Below are 14,026 nucleotides of genomic sequence, written 5' to 3' on the forward strand. Positions count from 1 at the left end.
GGAGCGTGCTATGACCACTTCCGGTTTATGTTATGTTTACGAGTTACTACTAGAGTAGGACGTGAAAAAGTTCAAAGGTCGAAGGTAATTTTCCTCTCCGAAAAAGTTGATCACACCCCTATTTTAGACACATAAAAAATAATATAGACTTTAAGTGGAATATAGGTATGAATAAAATAAATCGTTATATTTATTTATATTTAAAAATGCCATATCGTGTTGGAGTAGAGCAAAGAACATTTAGCAGAAAATTCCCAGAATCTATACATGCTCGCAATAGTATGTTAAGTAGAGTATCTGTATTAGTATGCTAATATTTCTATCAATGTCTGAATTTTTGTTTTTCTTCTCATAACTTTTCCGGTGTAGTTACAGTTTCGTGTTTGGTTTTAACTACACGACGTGAACGCGCCACATACGTTTCTAAACATGGCGTAAATTTAGCATAACATTCTTGCTCGCGGACAGCTGCAAAACACGCGTGCGTACAGAACAGTTGCATGTATTTTGTGTAAAATTTGTACTTGCTCGTGCACATTTAGAAAGAACTAAAGCACATTTTAACCAAGAAATTGGGTCTATGTTTCAAGGTGATTATGTTAGCCGGGGACATGCTAGCTCGTTGGATCCTTAGCATTTCGACTGTCTGCTTTCGATATTGTTTCGACTCGGTTTAATTTAACTTTTCCGTTCTTTCATAATTGTCTTCCAGTTTTACATGACCTAATTCGTCAGTACATTTTTTCAATTAATCAAAAAAATATTCGTAATATGACAATTTATCATGTTATTTCAAAATAAAAGCATTGGAATTAAAGTCTTTTTTTTTTCTTTTGTTTGTTTGTTTTACAGAATGGCTTCATTTGGCTGGAAGAGGAAAATCGGTGAAAAGGTGTCAAAGTCATCGGTGCAACAGTTTGAGGCTGACACTGAGAAAGATAAGGACGCTGGAGCCGCTCCCGATGAAGAGGAGGTGGATTGGTTGCACGCCATCAAGCGTCGTCGGGAAATCCTGCTGGAGGACTGCGCCGAGAAGAGCAGGAGGCTGAAGGATGAGGGGACGCTGCTGGCTGAGCAGGGCAGGTGAGGCTGTTCACCTGCACCAAAAGTACAAATATATTTAGACTGTACTAAAGTGAGGCAGTATATATTTGAAGTTTACTTTTTATATTCTATTTATGTATCGTAAACTTAAAATAATCCAATTTATTGCGAAGAAGTGTTCAGTCAGTTAGTTTACTTCCTATCCTACACTACACGTATATACTTGCAATACCTATTCTCAATTATACTTAAAATCCCGTTCCAATAAAAAATCTGTTTTCAACATGTCCCTGTTGTGGCTTTTTTATATATATATGGAGGACACATAAAGCACATAAAGACAATAAAGACAATAAAGCTTAAATTTGCATTTCTGATTATTTTGTTATTCAAACCTTTATGAATCAGGAGCAGATGAAAAAATACTGTCGGAAAAAGCTTGTAGGTATGATGTGGAACCTCCAGTCGTATCTGTGTAAGGTTGGCGTTGGGAAACGCTGTGAGCTACCGGGGGAAACTGTAAATAGATAGATGACGGGAAGTGGGGCGTGGGCTTACTCCACGCCAACAGTCCCGCCCACAACCTGTTGGCAAATTTCTAAAGAACCACTGTCGCTGTACAGAAACTATTTCCTAAAAACAATTTTTTTGGTGTGTTTTTTTGGGCTAAAAATGACATAATTACAACCAAAAGACCACTGGGACTGCTTTTACAAAAGATGATTCAGAGTGGGACTTTAATACAAATATTTCAAGTCAACTGAAGTATTTTTGTTATTGTACTATGAGCACAGTTTTAGTTTTCCTGTTTTTTTTGTTTGGTCCATTAAATCAATATTTTTAGTTAATATATTTAGTTTAGTTTTTACATGTAACCTTCTTTTTTGTTGTTTTTAGGGTGACTGTAGCTTTTCCTCTGCTTAGTGTATTAAAAGTCTTTAACTATAATAATATTGTCATAATTTATCTTTTAAACTTCAAGTTAACGACAAAAACACTGAAAGCAACAAATGGAGATGTTCTTATTTTCTTTTGAGGGTCTTCTTTTGTAAACCCCATATCTCTTTCAGTTATACATGATTAATAAAAGTTCATTTGTCTTAATCTATTCTTCTTCCATCGCTTGAATCAGGATCCTTTTCACTTTAAATGAAATTTCAAATTTATTTGTCACACATATTACATTAGAATAGAATAGATTGTTTTTTTTTTTGCCATTCTCACAGGTACAAATGCATTTAAATATATTGCATAATGGTTTAGCAAAGTTCAAGGCCTAAGTGTAAAAATTGTAAACCTAAAAAAGTAGAAGTTACTAAAGATAAAAAATAAAAGGTTCAATAAAATATTTGACAATATGGCCTATTATACATTATATATAGTATTGACAGTGTTGGGGCCACAAAGAATAGAAAGTTTCCACGTGTATTTGGAAGTGTATAAAGGGAAAATACTGTGCAGAGATTGTGCGGAATCGTGCAGTTTCCCGTTTTTAACCAAGGATGAAGTAATGATACCAGCTAAGGAGATGGTGTTCTACTACAGGTTCTCCAGATGAGGGCACTATTACACAGAACTCAATCACATCACTCTTGTAAAAGCTTTTCTGGCTTTTTTTCCACTATGATGAGTTTTGAGAAAGAAATGTTTGCTTTTAACTTCAGTCAAATGAGGCCAAAAAAAAATGTACAAACTCAATGAAAATGTTTCAGGCTGAAATGGGCTTTAAAAGTTTTATGCTAAGCCTCATAAAGTGAAGTAGTAATTATGATTATTCAATTTTGTTTTGATATGAAGATCAAATGTGTTGTTTTTCTCTTGTATAATAAAAAGAAGGTCCTAATTTCTTTATTGCTTCTATGGCTAATAAGATTTTTAGCAACCGCACATTCACCCTGTAAAAAAAAGATAAAAAAAACGCTCCGTGCTTAGGAGATGCTGTTGTCCTCAGTTATTGGCAGTAATTGTGTTTGCCCAGAGAAAGTGGATTTTGCCGGGGAAATGAGGTCTCAGTGTTGCGTAATGGCTAGTCAGAGGTTTGAGGTGGTGTCTGGTGGAGGATGTAAGAAAGTTAGGAGGTTTCTGTGCCTCTAACAACATTGACCTTTGATGTCAGGCCAAGTCTGATGACATCACGGCTAATGCTTCCTTATGAGCTGAGCTTTCTCTTCAGGTACATCTTGTACAGAAAGGAGTTTAATCTAACTTTAAATTTTCTTTTTCAACGCACAAGCAATGTTAGTTTTTAAAAAGCACCACGTCGGTCGAGAATTTACTTAAAATCCCACTTCTATAACCTTTTGATCTATTTTAAAAGCATTCCCAGCGCTTCGTTAATTATGATTATGTTGTTTTTTAGCCAAAATCCCCAACAAAAACACCAGTGTCATTTTCTAGGATATAGTTTCTGCGAAGCAGCAGTAGTTCATTAGAAATTCACCTCTGAGTTGTAGGGCAAGAATGTTGGAGTAAGCCCACCCCACTTCCCATCATCCATCTGTTTACATGGTCTCCTGCTATTACAGCCCTTTACACCCCCAATCTAACAGCGTATTTCTAACCACAAATGCGCTCCTTTTTTAAAGGGTATTTATTCATTTGTACCTGATTCACAACAATTTGAATAAAGAAATACTCAGAAATGTGCTTGATTTTCCTTATATGTGTCCTCCATCATCAAAAAATCCCACAAGAATGCAACAAAAATGCTGTTTTCATCAGTGTGTGTCTTCAAATTTACTAGTCTAATTCTATAGTTTCAATTAAGTTGTCTAGGTTTTGCTAATTATCAATGAAATCTCTTGTTTTTGTCCAAATTCTATGTTATTTCTTTCTCTTAGGAGATGGATTACCAAAACACTCCACACATCTGCTCCTGGTCTGTGTTAGATATAGGGGCATAACAGGAGCCACAATCCTGTTTCTGGGTTGATTCATCGCATAGTTTGTGGCTAATTCTTTGTTGTTGCATTTACTCTACTTCTGTCAAAAACTTCCAAGTTTTACATTCATTAAATGCAAAAAAAACAGCTAGAAAATGACTGTTTAGCCCATTTCATTGTCACAATTTTCGTTTTGCTGGGTTATTAAATGGAATGGAATGTATTTATAAAGTCTGGACCCGTTTTTACACACAAACCTTCAGTAAACTTTACTTTCATCACTGAAAGTTAAAGTAGTTTTTGTCATCCTCCCTTCAGTGAGGTCAATAGCTTCATATGAAGCAATATGATAAATGTGGGGGGGTCTCTTTAGGACTCTTTAGCTTATTGCTTCATTTCCTCCCAAATGATTTTGCGGCATTTCTCCCCTCATTTGATCATGAGATTTCAGCACTTCTGGTTCCATTTCCTGTCATTCCGCTTCATGCCGCCAACATCTTATCCTACGGCCTTCCAACGTATATTTCAGTTCTTTCAGTGTAGAAGTGGGTTTGGCTTTCGTTTAAGATTTTCTGGATATCCACCTCCATAAAAAAAGTCATCGGTTCTCAGCACACACGTCATCATCAACAACACGATTGTGTGAGACTTTAATTTGGCAAAAAGTGAGGTGTCCACCCTTAAAAAATAACACAACAAGAGTGTTTTTAGAAGGAGAGTACCTTGAAGCTCCTCCTGCCTTTTTATCCCAATTTACACAACATTTCTTTTTGTCTGATTCTCTGAAAACAAACTCCAAACATTTTAAAGGGACTGACCCGTCTGTGTTTATTTAAAATAACGTGGTTTCTCATTACTCTCAGCTTTGTTCTGTAACCTTGTGGTTTTATTGTTTCAAGATGCTCAAATTTCCTATTGTTTCCCTTTATTTTTGGCTTTTACTGTCCTTATACCTGCTTTAAAAGGTAAATATGTATTTAAGCAAAAGAGGATATAGTTTACTTACAGCAGGCACATGCTCAATCCAGTTTAATAAAAGTCTGATTCGCTTAAACTAATTGAGTTGAATCGCCTATAGAGCGTGAAAATCTGTGCAAACAGGACGTTTGGTAACACGATATATGTCAAATCACAGGGTGGGGTCGATGAAACTGGGGGTCCAGTTTCACTGCTGCTGCTTTATGCTATTTATTCTGAATCAATTATGCTGTTGCTCAGACAAACCTTGTAAAAATATCAGTGCTTTAATTTTTTTTTTTTCTATCTCAGTTTATGAGAATCCAAATGTTTCCCAGCATGCCATGCATCTGCAGAGGAGCAAATCTGTTTTCTCAGTCAGTTTTAAAGCAAACTGTGTTTTCTTCAGGCACTGGGAAGCCATTAAGAAGTGGGACGAGGCAATTCAGCTGACCCCAGACAACCCACTGCTGTATGAAATGAAGTCTCAGGTATACCATTCCTATATTTTACTGTAGATTAGTTTTGATGAAATTGTTTAAAAACAAAAATTTAATAGTTTTTATGTTTGCGAGAAAACACAAATCCACATTTTAATGTGTACACTGCGAGACCATTTTACCAGGGCTCGACATAGCCATTTGTCCGCTGGCCCGGTCCTGTTTTTCGAGCAGTACGGACCACAAGACTTTATTTTTTACTTGTCCGCTCGGGCCACTAAAATATCTAACAATTAATACATTTTTCACCTTTTACAATAAAGTATATTTTGCGAAAACGTGTAGATTTACCTCGTCTTTATAATTCACTTTTTCTGCTAGTCCTGTGTTCAAACTTCAAGGGTTTCTATGGGAAACCTTTTAGCACTCTTCTCCTCCTCTCCCGCCTGCGCGCGCGGCTGTCACTGCCGAGCACCACGCGGCACGCGCTCACTCAATTTTTTTTTCAAACTTTATTGAATGTAACAATTCAATACTAAACAATGTTAAACAGCAACAACGAAGGAACAAGCCAGTGGGTTATTATTACATTTTAGGCAGATATATTTAAACTGACACACATATCAGCGCGCCCCCTGGTGGTTTTTCACCGCGATGATCATAAATCCAACACCGTCACTGAAGAGAGACTGAAGCATGTCAGAGATGTGGAAGACATGGCAGGAATAGATAGGAATATGTTAGGAGTTATTAATTAGTAGTATGGACAGCAAGATATTTAATGAATGCATTGAAGATGAAACTGTATGCACTAAGCTTTAAGCTGAATGTCAAAGAATCAAAGGCAACTCAAAATACCTGAATCTCAGACTCAAATGGAGTATAAGGTCAAACTACTTAATTTTGTTTTTCTTTACAACACTGTAAGCAGTAAGTATTTCTAGTTAGCTGAATGATCTCAGTAATTTAATTGTATTTAATTTTTCAATTATTTAATTTAATTAGGTAACTAAAGTAACTAAAAAGTAAATGTAACTTTGCAACAGTAACAAAAAGCAGAACCTTAAGGCAGTCAGGGCAAAAAAGTCAATAAAACTTCTTAACTATTGATTAGGAACAAATGTGAAATAGCAGTGATTAGAAGCAGCATGAAAACTTCTTAACTAGTTTTTCCTGCTACACTGCAGTGCTCTCTTCAAAACATCTGAAACAGACTAGAGCAGATTTAAGTTTGATATGCTCTATTTTTAGTCATTGAAAAGTGTATAAATAAATAAGTGCTAGATGTCACCAGAATGCACCAAATTGCACCATATTAAAATTTTCCGGGGGGGCATGCCCCCGGACCCCCCTAAAGTTGCAAGCACCTGCGGAGCGGCGGGTCTCGCTGTGCGCGGTGTCGGGCCAGTAACTTTCAAAAACTACTGGCCCTGTGGGCCAGTGCAAATTTCTGGGCTATGTCAACCCCTGTTTTACTATTAAAGCTTAGTCCGATTCAGTTTGAAACTAATTCAAGTATGCAGTGACTTTTTCATCATATTAATCTAGGAGTGTTTGACATCATGAATGAATGAAGAGTCTGAAACACGCTGCAGAGGCCGACTCTAGGTTGATTTCATGAACTGGGCGGCGCCCGCAAGGAGCAAAAACTGCTGACTCAGAGATCGAGTCGTATTACCTCCATTTTGGAATACGATCAGCGAAAAAAACCTCATATTTCCTTAAACATTTGTTCTTTAGTGTGTCAAAGTAACATATCGTATTCGAAAGGTTTAAGAATAGCATGATTTTTGCCCTTTAAACTAATTTGAAGGACTTTATTTACGTTATGTTTTTGTGATCTATTCCAAATAAAAATACACAATATTAAAGTAAAACAAAAGCTACAGACAATTTTAGGTTTATCTCCAGTTTTTTTTAACAATCATCTAAATACTTCCTAAAATTGTGTTACAGTTTGATGTATTTGTGTTTAAAATCCTCATCTGATAAAAATCACATTTTTGAGTTTTTGACATGTACTTGTGGCCTTTTTTCTTATGAAAGCAAACAAATGTCATAAAAAATAATTTTATTTTCGCATTTCTGAGTATTTCTCCTTTTAAATCGCTGTCAATCAAACTGCCGCAAAGACGCTCAGCTTGAATTAATGCGCTGTTGTGATGTCACAACGGCGGATGCATATTGCACTAGCTTCCTGATTTGCCCCAACCAGCATGCACATCAGCTCAGGTGCGGCAGAAGACAAGATGGCACATTGTTTCATTGCCAGCACGCATTTTAAGCTCATCCAAGGCTGTATTTTGTTGTAGTCTGGACGTATTTAAAATTAAAGTCCCAAATGTGTTCTCTGAAATAAAAACAAGAATTAAATCGGGGGAACTTTTTTACAATCGCCTCCAAAACAAAACAATCTTATGGCTGTCTTACAGTCTTATGGCTATGGCTGTATGTTTGAAGTATTTAACAAATCAAATAAATCCTTTTATGCATTAACCAATCAGATAGAGGCCTTACACGTTAGATGTTCACCTCTTATGTAGATTATAATCATTTGCAGGATAATTTTTAAACTGTTGCAGTAAAATGGAAATGATGTTTTTGGTTGTTTTGCTATGTGTTCATATACCGAAAATTGTATCATCATCACGATTTTGATCACTAATATCGCGTATCGTAGTTTTCCTCATATCGTGCAGCCCTATATGTGTAATACACACATTCATTTTCTCATTCCTGTTCAAAAAGTGTCGATTTGGAACCAAAAATGTGTCACTTTTCACTTTTTCTTTATGGCTACAGATAAACTTTAGAGAAAAGATACTGTCACTCTGTGCCATTTGTCCCAATTTGTCCCTCATTTTTGTCAAGCTCTTCAAGGGCGGAGCTAGTCAGCTCAGCACCAGCGGCCACGCCCATGTAGAGGAGATTTTGGAAACAGTAGCTTCACATAAACATGAAATATGGCTTTTTAAGACATTTAGGTTGTGGGATTTTGATCTCAAATCAAACAGAAAGTTTTCCATACAAGATGAGTCATTAATAAAACAAATAAGTTGGCTGACTGCCATGTCATGTTTGAGTACAAACCAGCGTGTAGTTACATGATTGTGAGCCAAAGAGATCTTTATCTCCCTCTTTTTCTCTCTTTCTTCCTTCCCTTCTCCTGCCATGTTTTTCTTTTGACTTTGTTCTAATATGCAAATCTTGGTAACAAGAATTTCTGAAATCATATTCAGAGAAAATAAACCAGAGAAACTGCAATGTTTGGGCAGAGCCTTTTCAGTTATTTATTCATAACTAACACAATAAACCCTTTTCCTCGAAGCCTTAGTCATTCATATCACGTTGAGTATTGTACGCCTAATATAATATTACCCATTACAGGATATCTGAGAAGGAAATCATTAGAGGAGCAGACAAACACTGTAACATTTTTTTTCATAAGCCACAATGATGAACAGAAACTGCCAAAAGTCTCCTGAATTCATTAGATTTGTTGTCTTTGGCTTCATCTGTTCACTTCTGTCACCACCACTCATGTGGTTTTCTCTTCCTACACTTGAAATAGTCCAGCGATTGTCAAACGCCCCTTTTCTGCGGGGCGGCAGCTATATTTCCCATGAAGACTTTCTTCCATTTGAAAGTTAGCTGCATTTGTCCGACACAACACACAACCAACAACCTTCAGCCATTGCCTCTTTCATAGAACCCATTCCAATCAAATTGCTGTTTTTGGTGTTTTTAACTTTTTGTTGTGGCATTTTTCTGGTGATGAAGGACTGATTAAGAAAATTAAGCTCAAAAATATTTTATAATTTATTCAAATTGTTGTGAATTGGGAGCAGACAAAAAAAAGCAGTTTATAAAAGATCTTATTTATTACGTAGGTTTTCATAATCCCTGCAGTTTGAGAAATGAAAGTTTTTCAAGTTTAAAACAGGGTTTTTTTGGGCAAGATTTTTTTAGATTTACGGTTAAAAGTTGAAGCGAGAGAATAAATAATCCAGAAAACAAAGTAGTTTGTCGCTGAAGTTTAGATGGACTTGTATGACCTAGAGGGTGAAATTCAGGTGAATCTGGTCAGTCAGGTTAACCATGGTCCAGTTAGTTTGCCTGGATTAGTTATAATTATGTGAAGCTGCAGCTTGCAACTCCGAGCAGATATATTCAAATAAAAACAATCAAAAACATTTCAATAGGTCATTTATAAAAAAAATTTACTTTGTATTTGATTATTCCCATATGGAGAGATTTGGTGTGACGTTTATAACAGACTCCAGTTTTGTTCATAATCCAAAAAACAAAATTAGGACTTTATTGAGCTTCTGCAGGAAAATGACCAGATACAGCCTCAATAAAAAAATACAAAAATGTCAAGGTACAAAAAAAACAATGCAACATAATAAATGTGCAACTTTTGTTTGTGCAAAAGTTTTTTGTTTTTTTTTTGCAGTTGGTAAATGTAGTGAACCCGTGGACAACTGTTGTGTGTGTTTGCTACGTCTGCAGGTGTTGACCATCCTTCACGAGGTGTTTCCTGCAGTGAAAGCAGCAGAGATGGCCGTGAAGTTTCGCCCGCTGTGGTGGGAGGGCTGGCAGACTCTGGGCCGGGCGCAGCTCAACCTGGGAGAGGTGGACATGGTAAGGAAGCCCTTCACCCGTTGCTCTCCAGACGGCTGGAATCAGAAGCTTTCTCTCAACTGTTGGGAAACATTCTGTAAGTCTTGAGAAAGCCAGACCATTTCCAAACTCCTTAAACAAGAACTGGAAGTCTAAAGTTCACAAACCTGCTTGAACATTTCACTTATTTTAAATGTTTCTTAAACAAACAATGTTTTTATCTCACAAATCAATATTGCAGCCGTTAAGAAGATTTTTGGATTCTGTTTACAGCTTCTCGTAAGCAGTTGTCCTCCACGATTGAACGTTTCTTTTAAAGTTCCCCCGAATGGTGCCGGAGGACTCAGATTATTGCCTAATTTACCTCGAAACGTGCTGGGACCTGCGTGTGCTCGAACTCCAAGGATCATGGCGTCATTGTTCACTCGCTGACAGCCAACCAGCCTGGGCTGGAGTCAGAAAAGCTTCAGGCTAACGCTGCTGCGTCTGCCGCCGCCTGGCCGCCCAGAAGCAGCCGACCCGTCCGACAGCCCTGAAAAACAACAACAGGAGTGGCAGAATATTTGCTTAATCTCAAACTAAACCATATAAAGACACGCTTCATTACATAATGAAACTTCTTTTATTAAAGGTATTTTTAGCCAGGCTTGCTCAGGCGGAGTTTAAAAGCTTCATGTTTGAGTCGATGCTCATGTAAATGCTGTTTGTTTACACTTATGTAAGAGTATGCAAGCATTAAAGAGAAACAAACAGTAGCTGTTAAGGTGGTATTTTGTGTTAAAGTGATTCTTCTTTTTGAGATTTAGTTTATTTTTAATTTTTTTTGGCACCAGTTGAGTTTCTCCTGGAGGAAAGAAAAACAAGTTTTTCCCTAAAAAGTCCAAATGTGTGTTCAAGATGAGACTTGATGTGTTGTTTTGAGCTCGGCCAGTTCATTTAGCCCCCCTTCGGCTGAGCTGCACATTCTTCTGACAGTTCAGTTACAAGTTTACTGAACGCTGAAGAAATGTGACAAAACACCTGATGTACTTACAAAAAGGCAACAAAAGGAGTCTTTTATTTCATACATGAGGATGAAATCAAATTTAAATTGTCCGTTTTTACTGTTAATTGTGTGAGTGATAAAAAAACAACAACACATTTTTGATGACACAATGACAAATAAAAGACAACCGGGAACGCTTTTACAGTGGATCCAAAGAGGATCTATTGTGAGACTTTAATTCTTTAAATTGTATCCATTTAACTAAAAAAGTGAAGCTTAACGCTTTTCTTTTCTTTTTGAACCAGCATTGATAAATGAAAAACTAGGAAGTGGGTTTCTTTTTAGCTCTTGGCCGCTACACTGTTTTTTCTGTAACTAGAGCTCATTTGTCTTTAGTGAGTAATATGTCTTTTATTAGGCTCAATTTATCTCCGTCATTTCAGTGTCTCTGCTGTTTCACGGCTCAGCCAGGACCTCGCGCCGGAAAGTAATTTTTCTTTTGAATAAGTACTTGGCTCGACAATGACAGGTTTTCCTAAAATGCTGGTTTAGTCTGTGTGTTTTTGGGAAGCACATTAATAGCACAACTCTTCCTTTAAATCTTCAAAAACTACAACTTTTTTTTTACGGTCTAAAATTCATCACTGCTGGGTTTTTTTCGTTCGATTGTGCTCTCTGGTAGGACTTGTTCCTATTTTCCAGTTCAGTGAATATGTGATAAAAAGCTCTTACATCAGCGACTTTTGTTGGAATTGAGTTCAGCAATGCTTCAAATCTGTAGTCAACTGGATTTATTTAGGAAATCTAACAGAGCTGAAACTGCTGTATGTCAAGACTGACATTGGGTCTTATGGGGGTAACCACAGAACCAGCGAGAGGTAACGGACCTGCTTGCTCTAAGAAGAAAGAAAAAAAGAGGGGGCTTTTCACATAACTGCATGAAAAAAACACGGCAGCATGAACTGTTTATTCTTGGTGGAGCTGACTTCAGGATGATCACACATTCCTGCTTCCTTCCACTCGTGTTTGCTCTCTGCTCTCATGTTGGTGTGGTTTCTGCAGGCCGTCAGGTCCTTCCAGATTGGAATCCACCTGCGCCCGTCAGAGCGCAGCCTATGGGACGAAGACCTGAAGTGGGCCTGGACGTTGCAGAAGCAGCAGGCAGCCACCAAGGAGAAGATGAGGCAGGAGGAAGAGACCAAGAATCAGATCCTTAACGCGCCCGAGCTGGAGCGGGACTACGACTTTGAGTCGGACGAAGTGCTGGCGGCCTGTGTGGCCGTCGCTGAACGGCAGAACCACTATGAGGAGCTGAGGAAGACCACTGTGATCATAGATGCTGAGGGGAACATACAGAATATGTTGAGCCAGGAGGAGAAGTCAGGAGAAAGTGCAGAATCATCACACCAGCAGTTGGTCAAAGTCAGAGGACTATGAAGAGGGGATCGTCTTTTTAAAGAGTGGATGCTGTTATTTAAGGAGCGACTGTGTACAAAAGTCTAAAGTTTTAATCACGTGAATTTCTTGCAGTCGTCATGTCTTTGGTCTTCATCACAGTAATCGTGCCTGTAGGAGTTTTATATTTCCCCCCTGAATCATCTGTGAGGAAACGGATCCATTTACGAGAGAAATTCCCCCCAAAACATTTCATTTATTTATCTAAAGTGGACGCTCTAAGATTTAAAGCAAGAGTGTTGACTCTGGAATAAAAGTTTAAAGCCCAAACTTGTGTTTGTTTGATTCGTTTGAAAATGTGTTGACATCAAAACTAGATTGAGGACATTTGCCACCTTTTCCGTGTGTAAATATATATATAAATATTTGATAGCTTTGTAGATCAAGTCCTTTATTCTTTCTTGTAGGCCCTGCAGCTTTATGTCATCGTATGAAGTGTGTTTTTTCTGTCATATTTTTAAACTGGAATAGTGATCAGAGATTTTGCTTGCATTGTGTTGTTTTGTTTTTCCCTCTGAGACGATCACAGGTTCTGCTCACTGTATTTCAAAATGATCCTTAGTCTTTTATGTTTGAATAAAACAGAACAAAGACTGCATAAAAATGGGAAACTGAAAATATTATTCACGTTTAAGTTATCAAAGTCACACCCGACGCATCTTGGTTTTTATGTTTTTCCTAAGGATCCTGGTTACTAAGAGAAACCTCGTTACTGGTGGAATTTGGTCATGAATTATTATATGCAATACTTGGATTGGCTTTAATTAAATCCATAGATTGGTAATTAATCAAAATACTGGTCTTTACTTACAAAACACAATTTTTCTCCTAATCCATGGATGACATTTCCTGTTCTTTTATGGCAAAACACTGCTTTTTGCATAGATTATTTAAATTCTATTAACACAAAGTCAAATCATTACTTACATGAAAATAATTAAATGCGTTGTTTCATAAGGAATATGTTTTATTTACTGTAACATTGGTGTGTGTTTCATCCAAGGAGCAAATTTTTATTTTTATTCCTTTAGGCAAATACAAAATCAAACATAAGTGGAGCCAATGCACTTTACCTTTTAACCACTAGGTGGCTCAATACAAAAAGAATCCTAGTCACTAATGTAAAATGTGACGACAGGAATATGTATATGAATAAATGCGTTGGGGGTGACATTTTATGTACATTGTTTTATTTTACTTTTAGGCTTGATAAATGTGGGTGTGGTCATTTGGCTCGTGGCTAACCAAAAGCCCTACAAAGGCCTGAATCCAGTTCCAAAAACTTGCCGCGTTAGTTCCGAGAACTTTTGGAAAAAGAATGAGATTCAAAGACGCAATTTCCCATCCGACTGACGATCACAGTGCTGGAAACCTGGCTTCAAATGGTCCATTACAAACAGGTGATGTCACGCGCCTTCTGTTCATTTTGCAGTTATCTCTGATTCCATCCAGCTGCTCCTCTGTTGTGAAAGTTGAGCGTCTGCAACCTTTGTCGTGCTAATGCACTCTTGGGAAAAGCCTATTTTTCTTGGGAATTCTACCTTGGAAAACCAGTTTGTTGATCCCCTACTCAGGTCACATGCTATTATAGTAACCAGGTTTTTGGAAAAAAACTTATTCTAACCCGGTTACTTAAACAT

At 37.3% G+C, this 14,026-nt stretch overlaps 1 protein-coding gene across 2 annotated transcripts; it reads left to right on the forward strand.

The window, feature by feature from the left end:
• The first annotated feature begins 370 nt into the window (after nucleotides 1–370).
• ttc33 (tetratricopeptide repeat domain 33) lies at nucleotides 371–12,867 on the forward strand. Of its 2 annotated transcripts, none has more exons than XM_004074536.4 (5): nucleotides 371–481; nucleotides 853–1,083; nucleotides 5,293–5,374; nucleotides 9,836–9,967; nucleotides 11,994–12,867. In XM_004074536.4, the coding sequence occupies exons 2-5, from the start codon at nucleotides 854–856 to the stop codon at nucleotides 12,366–12,368; spliced, it is 819 nt and encodes a 272-aa protein (XP_004074584.1). In that variant the 5' UTR covers nucleotides 371–481; nucleotide 853; the 3' UTR covers nucleotides 12,369–12,867. The 2 variants fall into 2 exon arrangements, with proteins under 2 accessions (XP_004074584.1, XP_011479830.1); XM_011481528.3 differs by having other exon boundaries at nucleotides 479–590.
• Nucleotides 12,868–14,026: the final 1,159 nt, after the last annotated feature.

Source organism: Oryzias latipes, chromosome 12 (genome assembly GCF_002234675.1).
Source record: "Oryzias latipes chromosome 12, ASM223467v1".
Lineage (NCBI taxonomy): Eukaryota > Metazoa > Chordata > Actinopteri > Beloniformes > Adrianichthyidae > Oryzias > Oryzias latipes.

Excerpts from the sequence above, each read along its gene's own strand:
- ttc33 (XM_004074536.4), top strand. The coding sequence starts at position 854 with ATGGCTTCATTTGGCTGGAAGAGGAAAATCGGTGAAAAGGTGTCAAAG. Across the intron at positions 1,084-5,292 it reads CTGCTGGCTGAGCAGGGCAG|GCACTGGGAAGCCATTAAGA; the intron begins GTGAGGCTGTTC and ends TGTTTTCTTCAG. Across the intron at positions 9,968-11,993 it reads ACCTGGGAGAGGTGGACATG|GCCGTCAGGTCCTTCCAGAT; the intron begins GTAAGGAAGCCC and ends TGGTTTCTGCAG.